We start from the raw sequence: 8468 nt of genomic DNA on the forward strand, positions 1-8468 counted from the left end.
GCTCCCTGCAGGCTCCCTTCCCCAAATCCTTAAATGCCAAGGTCCCCGGGGTTGGTCCCCGGGGTCTGTTACCGGCCTCCTCTCACTGTGGTCCTACCCACCCCCTTGGCCCTGGTTTCCACCTGCAGGCTCATGTCCACTCCTCAGTCTCGCTCAGACCCACTTCCTCCCTCAACTCCAGACCTGCATGTCTGCAGGGTGTGGTCAACAAGGCACGGGCCCCAAAATAGATTCCCCATCCCCCTGCCCTCCTCTCTGCACTCAAAGACTGGACTGATTCTTCTTAGGCCTCCATCACCTGCTCAGCTGCCTAAGACAGGACACTGGGTGCCCTCCTTGACTCCTCTCTCCCCTCACCTTCTCCTCTCCTGTCGGTCACCAAGACCTGTGGATTCTCTCTTCTAAATAGCTCTCAGAGGGCTGGGGGGCAGTGACTCATACCTGTAAGCCTGGAACTTTGGGAAATCAAAGTGGGAGTACTGCTTGAGCCCAGGAGTTTGAGATAAGCCTGTGCAACATAACAAGACCCCATCTCTACAAAAAAAATACTTAAAAATTAGCTGGGTATGGTAGCTCACACGTGTAATCCCAACACTTAGGGAGGCTGAGGCGGGCAGATGACTTGAGCCCAGGAGTTTGGGACCAGCCTGGGCAACATAGTGAGACCCCAACAAAAATAATAAATGCATAAATAAATAGCTCTTAGACCCATTTCTCCTTCCTTGCCATTGTCCTGGTTCTGCCACAGCTGTTCCTGGCCTGTATCACAGCAGCAGCTTCTGGACAGTCCTCTAATCTACTCTCTCCACTGGTACCACAGAAACATTTTGCTGAAGCACAGATCTCATCATCGCCCTTAAAACCCTTCAGGGATCCTTCCCTCTGCCCCTAATTCTCCTCCCCACTTCCACCACCACCCGCCACACACCACCTGCCACCCACTACCATTCTAGGCCACTTGCAGCTCTGTAAACAGGTTCAGTTCTCACACTGGGCCTTTCCATGCTGTTCCCTCCACCTCCCACACTCTTCCTGCCTCCCTTCACCTATGTTCAATTTCGTGACTCTGACTCACTCTTCAGCCTCAGCTTGAAGCCTGCCTCTTCCAGGAAGATGCTTTAGATTTCACAGCAAGGGCGTGGACGCCCCCTCCAAGCTGCTACCATCACACCCTGTGTCTTCCCTCTCACAGCACTTAAGCCATCAAATGAGAGAAGCCCCCTTATCCACACCCCACCCAGACTCAGCTCCAGGAGGCCAGAGGCTGCACCAGTTTGCCCTCAACTGTTCCTACAACACCTAGAACGTAGCAGACAATACGTTCTCAATAAACATGCGTTCAATTAATAAACTGGTTACAGTGACCCACCTCCACCTCTTAAACAGATGCAAATCCTCCACACCCAGGTCTGGAGGGGAAGGGGATGTGAGAGTGTGTTATTGGCAGAGGGATTATAGGTTCTACTTTTGTGACTCAGGGGCAGGTTTGCCAAAGCATGTGGGGCCTGCTGCCTGCACACTGCCCCAAGCCCTGTAGAAGGTGACAGGCCAGCCATGGGGTGCAGAAGCCACATGAAGGGCTGGTGTCCTGGAAGCAGGGAGGCAAGAGCCAGAAGGGCAGAGTAGGGGCAGCCAGCTCTGGGATCAGCCCCAGGGCAGGACAGCAGCCGGGGCAGGGCAGCAGTTGTGACAGCTGAAGTGGCTGGTTTCTCTGCCTGCACCCAGCCTGCCCCTTCTCTCTCCTGGTTCTCACTTATCCATCTCTGCCTGGTCACCCTTGTCCTCACCTTCTCCTGGAACCACTTCACACTGTCCTTGCTTGAATCACGTGGTCTTGTTCCTCCCCAACCCCTGCCCACCTCCCCCACCCCACTCACCCCGCTTCCTCCATCCTGTGCTCTCCTCCTCCCACCACCTCCCTCTCTCCTCTCCAGCTGTCCCTTCTGCCTCCTCTTTGTCTCTCCTGGCCTTTTCCGACAATGCCACCCTCCTTGGTGGGGCGGCGACTTCTCTGCATTCTAGGTTCCCCTAGCAGGTAGACATAGACAGCTGGCCACTTCACCCCATCACCTAGTCCTCCCTCCTGAAACCCTGGCCTGCCACACGTCCTCTCTGCCTGTGCCACACCCCCTCCCCTTGGGCCAGCTCCGCTCAGGCTTACCCTCGGTCAGCCCCAGGTGGATGCTCCAGTAGATCTGCAGGCACTGCAGCTCCTTCTTCATGCCCCGCTTGCAGCGGCAGTCGTAGAGTGGGCTTTCCTGCAAGACCTCCAGGGCCGCCTGGCACTCCTTGTTGGCCAGCATGGTGTTGCGGTCGCGGCCTGCCAGGCACTGCCGCAGCGTGCGGTACCGGGAGCTGCAGTTGGACTCGGCGGCACACAGCTCATTGGCCCGGACACAGTCCACTGGGGGGCGCCAGCCGTGGAGCTCGGGGCCCTGCAGGGAGGAAGGGCTGGCCAAAGAGCGGAGGGTCTCGTCTGGGTGGTGGGGAGGGAAGACAAGCATGAATGAGGGCCGCCACAATCTCCCACCCAAGATACAGGCCTTGGGCCCTGCTGGGAACGTCACACCCATTTCACACCAAAGCACACCAAGGCGACTCTGTGGGCAGCCCTCCTCACACCCGAGGGAGAACTCAGGCGTCATCCTCCCCTGGATGGACGAGCAAGTTTTCTCCGTTTGCACTCCATTCCTCCTCAGCAGCGGCCCTGGGCCTAGGAGCACGGCACAATAAAGCCAGGAAGATCCTGGCTCAAGACCACGGTCTAAGACGTCAGGAGCCCAGATGAGAATGTCACAGCCTCAGCAGAGAGCTGGGGACTGCACGGCTGGCTGGAGGCTGCACAGCTTGCTGGGGACTGCAGGGAGTGGGGAAGATCTCACTTTCATACCACCCAGGCCTCCTATAAACCCCAATAAACCTCCAGCCAGAGGCCCACCCATGGCGCTGCACTGAGCCTTGGAAGCAGTGCCAAGTCATTTCGTTGTCATAGCCTGTTAGGACCTTATAGACACCATAGAGTCCAACCCCACATTTTACCCTAGGGAAACTGAGGCCCGAAGAAGGGTGATGACAAATAAAGGTCACACATAGCGATGGAAACGCCCCCTCAGATTCCCAGTGTACTCACTCTCTCACTCTGACTCTAAGACAAGACAGGGAGAGATGAGCCTAACTCGACCGCTCCGGCAAGCCCAAGAAGGAGGCGCTACCCCTTTCCCGCCTCACCCCTCCACACCTTCCAGTACAACTTCACACCAGATGAAGACCTGAACCCTCGCCGTCCGCGAGACGAGTTCCACCCCGGACCCCTCCAATAGCAAATGCTTTTGTCAAGCCTGGGGAGCATCCATGCCCCCTGCGCACCCTGCTCTCTCCTCCCCACTCTAGCTCTGCTTGTGCCTGGCTGTATCTTGCGCTTCTCTTGCTAACAGTCTCCCAAGAGGTCTGTTTCTTCATCACCTTTTACCTCTTATCTTTGAATGGCCTTGTTTTTCCTCTTTTTTCTTTCCTTTCCAACCTCCTGTGAAACCCCCTTCCCCTCTGTCTCTTATTTTGTTCTTCCTTCCAAAAGCCAAATAATTGCAAAAGGGAAAAGCTCCCCTCCTCGGACCCCAGCCTTGCAAATGGAACCTTGCTCCTCCACCAATGTGCAACCCCCTATCAGGCCACCTTCCCATCTTGGCCCCAGTGTCCACACCCACAGTGCCTCAGGAGGGAGGGGACAAGGAAGAAGACATAAACGGCAGGATAGGCTCGCCTGATCCTTTCAAAGCCAAGCTCCTAAAATGGTTTCCTCCAGACACAGACATGGTCTTCCCAGCCCCCCGTCCTCTGCTAAGCCCCTAACTCCAGATCCTGCCCCCAGGAAAAGCACGCACCAGGGCCCAGAGCCATGACTGCTCTTTCCTGGACCCAGAGAGTAATTTGGGAGGCTTCCTCGACTTCATCTAGCTCTAGAACATAATAAAATCCTAGGCTAGATGTCCCCTCCTCAATACCGCAGAATCCCCCCACCCATCCCTACCCTGAAAAGCCGCTCTCAGGCCTTCCCCTGGGAGGCCCTGCTCAGGGGGGCGCTACCGCAGGGAGACAGCGACACCTAGGGGCAGCGCGCTGCACAGCGGGCCTTCACTCCTGAGAGCCCCCGGGGAACAGGAATCCATCCACTCCCTGCAGGACCAGGCGGGCGGGAGACCCACCTCCAGGAGGCAACAGAGAAGAGCAGTAGGGGTGGGCCTGGGGTACAGAAGGCTTCTTCCAGGCCCAGAGCAAAAAACGTGCCCTTCTCCCACTGACCAGACCTCTGCCCCAGAAGAGGAAGGCTGATGGATGCGGCCAGGCTGAGACAAGACCAGAGAAGAAATCAGCGCGGAGTTTGAGGCCGGGCAAAGGCTGGAGAGGTGTCCTCCACACAAGCTGAGGCAGCATCTTTCTTTCCCAGCTTCAGCAGATTCCTACCTCCCTGAGCAGGACCCGGGTACAGCTGGGCCCCCAAGAGCAGATGAGTTGACACGGCCCCGCCTGCACCTGCGGCCCCCAACCAGCCTGCGGAAGCCTCTGGAACAGCACAGCCCTGGGCCCTCCACTGACTTCACCCCCTGCCTCCCCATAGGCTAATGCCCTCCCACCTTGACTGAAACGAAGACTGCACTGTCATAGGGGGCCTGGGAATGGAACTTCCTGGCTTCCTTAGCCTTCTGTAGGCACAGAATTCACAGCGTGCTTAAAGGTCAGATTAGCCCAGGGGATTCAGGTCACAAGGACGTTTACTTTGCTTGTCCTGCAGTTGAGGCCTAGAGCCCCACAGGATGATCCTTACACAATCTTAGGGAGGCTCCCATGCCAAGAGAGGGCTTCCCCCATCCTGCCACCTGGCTCGTGTGACCAGGCAAGGGACGCACTCTGCGAAAGGCCAGGGCATCCATTCACCAAACCATCCTTGACTCTTCTAGTTCATTCCATGACCCCCAGAACAAATCAAGCCTAGCCAGAGAAAGGAATCCCTACAGCATGCAGCATGCAGCCTTTAGCTAAGAATCCTAAGAGAGTGAAGGGCAGGGGGTATCCTGGTGATGTTTCCAAATCCTAAATTAGAAGAAAACTTTGATCCAACAAGACACGGGGGTAGAGGGGGGTGGAGAAGCGACACAGAGCTACAACTGCCCTACTGCATCCAACATCCCACCAGTTAGAACATGTGCTAGAAAGCCAGTCGGAAGTGGTCCCCTGGCCAGCCCAACACCCCCGCCCGAGTCACTTTCCCCATCTCCTTCCCTCCCTGGGTCAGCACTTGAGATCAAGATACTAGGCAAGAAAGGCCTCTCTCTCTCTCCACCATGGGTTATCCAGCTCAGACCTCACTCAGAATCTCACTGTAGGGGCACACAAAAGGCCTCTGCCCCCAGCTGAAATTGACTACCAAGTCCCAAGCCCCAGCAAAACCTCCCCCCACCCTCCACAGACCCACTCAGTGGAATTTTCAACCAACTCCCTGCCAGGAAAAGGGCCCCAGGGCTGAAGTTTCCTAAACACCAACCCCTCCCTTCCTTTCCACTGGCCTAACCCAGAGTCTTTCAATATCTGTGGTCACTCCACTCAGCCCAGCTCTGGAAGGGGACTTCTCCAGGAAAAGAAACTGAAGGGCTGTGACCCAAGGGGATGCTGAGCCTGCTGCTCTTCTGCTCTCACCCCCACCTCTCAACACTCAGCCTCCAGGGTTGCAGACATTGGGATGGGCCTCTCTGATCATCCCCCAAGCACACGCATACACACCCACTTCTGAGAAGGAGAAAGGTGGACTCCTCAGCCTGCCTGGCTGAAGAAAGCCTGCCTGCAATGACCAGGGGCCCACACTGCTCTTCTCCAGCCCCCGACCCCAGATGGTACCCACACCTGGGAGCCCTGCCCATCCTGGGGTGTGCAGCTCAGCAGTAGACAATCGGGCTGCTTTGCCTGAAATACAATTTTTTTCCCCTTGGCCCTGATCATGCTTGGACCCAGAAGGCTGGGTTTTCAAGCCAGCGGTGGGAGAAAAGGTCAGATTTTATAGTAGCCCCTTCAGAACGAGAGTCCACTTGCCAGGGTTGTCAGAAAGGGCTTCGGGATCACAGCCGGCCCAGAGCACCTTCCAGCTTCCTCCATGAGCCTCTCCCACCCCAGACAGAAGCTGCCTGGGGCTGAGGGAGGCAGGACCTCTAAGGCCACACGCCAGAGCAGGGCCTTGCCCCCTTGGAGACTCGCACCTGGCAGGAAGCATCGGGGACAGGCAGAGAGTCCAGAGCCTGTGTGGACACCCAATGACTCCGGTCCCTTATCCTAGTCTGGTGGGCACTTCTTCGACCACACACATCCTCCTGTAACCACCTCCTACCTCCCCACTCGGGGCCTTCCCGGATCCCCTGCTGCAGGAGGGAGAGGGTTCGATCATGACCCTGGCTGGGCAGCCTGGCTTAACACTGGCTACACAGCAAGCCAAGGTGGTAGAACTGCACCCTCACTGAAGCAAACGTGTGCTCCTTACAAACACACACACAGACACACACACACACGCAGTAGTTACCCAGCTCCCTCTATGGGAGCATCTACACCCTGGCAGCAGCCCTGCCTGGGACCTCGGTGGTGCACAGCCTTGCAAACGCCCGCCTTTCCTCACCTCCCTCCGGAGATTCCTCACCTCCCTCCTTCTCTAGACCCATTTCCCAAGCAGCTGAGAGTTCACCTAGCTTAAGCTAAGGTAGCGAGGGGCTGGGAATTCTGTGTGGAAAAGAAACTGCGTGGGGCTCGGGGCGCCAGGCAGCCCCTCCTCCCTATCCTGGAGGCGGGGTCGGGAGGGGGGCTCTTACAAAAGGAGCAGTGGTCTTGGTTAAGACCCGTTTTTCCTCCCTCGCCTCCCACCCTCTTCAACGGAGGAAGTAAACTTTGGCCTCCCTCCGGTCTCTTCCCACCAGTCACGGGGGTCCGCGGCCCCCACAGATGGAGGAGGGAAGGCCGGGAAACGGCTGCTCACAACCCTCCGCTCCCGCCTACCCATCTGGCTCGGGACTGGATAGGGAGAAACTTGAAAAGTGTTCCAGGGAGTAGAGCCGCCGGTTAGGGGCTCAGGGCTTGGGGACGCGGGCTGCATTTGTCAGGCGCGGCTGGCAGGTGGGGAGTGACTGCCAGCGCTCCCCCCGGCCCCGCGATGTCCAAGCAGTAGCCGCCCGAGAAACCCGCGCCCTCCACCACGACCGACTCCGGGAGCAGACCAGGAAAGGCGGACCCGGCAGGACTGTTATTTCCACGCCTCGGAGCCTCTCCCTCCCTCCCTCCTTGCAGATCAAGAGTTCGATATTTTTTTTCCTTAAGTTGCCGCAATTCGAACCCATTATTTCGGGGGAGATGAGCGCTATACTGGCATGTGAGCGAGCGCGGGTGTGTGTGTGTGTGCGGGTCTGCGGGGCCGGTTCGGATGTTGAGTCTCCCTCCCGATGCCCCCACGTCGCCAGCCAGCCGCGGCTCCGGTCCGTCGTCCGCGTCCCCGCTGCCCGGCCCCGCTCGGTTCGCCAGCGCCGGGCCCGGCTCGCTCCACGGCGCGCTTCTCCCCGCCGTGCCTCCCGCCAGCCCCCCGCCGGCGCTCCGCTCGCCCCCCGCCTCCCCGGCTTCTCGCCTCTCCCTGAGCTAGCCGCCCGCAGGTACTCACCTAGAAAGAAGAAGAGGCAGAAGGCGTTTGCCAAGATCATGTTAAATAAATCCCACCGTTTTTTGTCTTTCTCCCTTGGGTAAAAAAAAATAATAACAACAACAACAATAATAGTCAAGCAGTGGTAATCAGCCCCAAATCCAATGCGGAGATCCCAGCTAGTCCACCCGATGAAGATCCCGAGTCCTGCGATTCTCGCCTCTGGCTGGAGGGGGTGGGGTGAGAGGAGGGCGGTGGGCTGACTCTCGACGCCCCCCTTGCCCGCTACAATCAAAATATACGCGTATCTGTGTATCGGCTTTCTAAGCCAAGAGCCCGGTCCTGGGGTCAGCCCTCCCTTCCAATCGTCCGGGAAGGCGTGAGTCCCCGCGGGTCCAATTCCCCTGCGCTTCCCAGGAGGGGCTTGGTGAGGTGGGGGAGAGAGGCGATTTGCGAGTAAAGGGCTGGAAGGAAGCGGCGAGGGAGGGGGTCGGAATAAAATGCAAATAGGAATGAAATCCACCGACGGGTGTCAGCGCCCAGGAACAATCCAGTCGGAGCTTCGAGGACGAGAGACTGGAGTCGCTTCTTTCGCACCAAGACGAAGACAAGATTCAAAAAAAATCTCCCGCTAACCCTTGCTCGGCTCACTTTTTTCTAATGGAATTCCAGTGACCGTGTGTCTCTGCGTGCGTGTGTCTTTCTCTCTCCCTCTCTCCTCTCCCTCGCTCGCTCTTTGCTCTCGCTCTCTCCAGCTCTCCCTAGCCCTCCTCTCTCCCTCCCCCTTCTCCCACTCTCCCTGCTCCTC

The 8468-nt window shown here is 57.7% G+C and overlaps 1 protein-coding gene across 2 annotated transcripts in view; it reads right to left on the reverse strand.

Annotated features, from left to right (window-relative positions):
- The window catches only part of GFRA2 (GDNF family receptor alpha 2), a 102844-nt gene that overhangs the window by 93914 nt on the left and 462 nt on the right, over positions 1-8468 (reverse strand). The window contains exons 2-3 of one of the 2 annotated variants that reach the window (XM_017876744.1): positions 7682-7755; positions 2162-2476 (exon numbers count right to left, since the gene is read on the reverse strand). In XM_017876744.1, coding sequence (XP_017732233.1) covers positions 2162-2476; positions 7682-7721 — 355 coding nt within the window. In that variant the 5' untranslated portion in view covers positions 7722-7755. Of the gene's footprint in view, positions 1-2161; positions 2477-7681; positions 8421-8468 lie in introns of those variants that run through there. The other variant, XM_017876745.1, reaches the window with a different exon arrangement.

The sequence above is a fragment of the Rhinopithecus bieti genome, unplaced genomic scaffold, assembly GCF_001698545.2.
Source record: "Rhinopithecus bieti isolate Rb0 unplaced genomic scaffold, ASM169854v2 scaffold_9383, whole genome shotgun sequence".
NCBI lineage: Eukaryota > Metazoa > Chordata > Mammalia > Primates > Cercopithecidae > Rhinopithecus > Rhinopithecus bieti.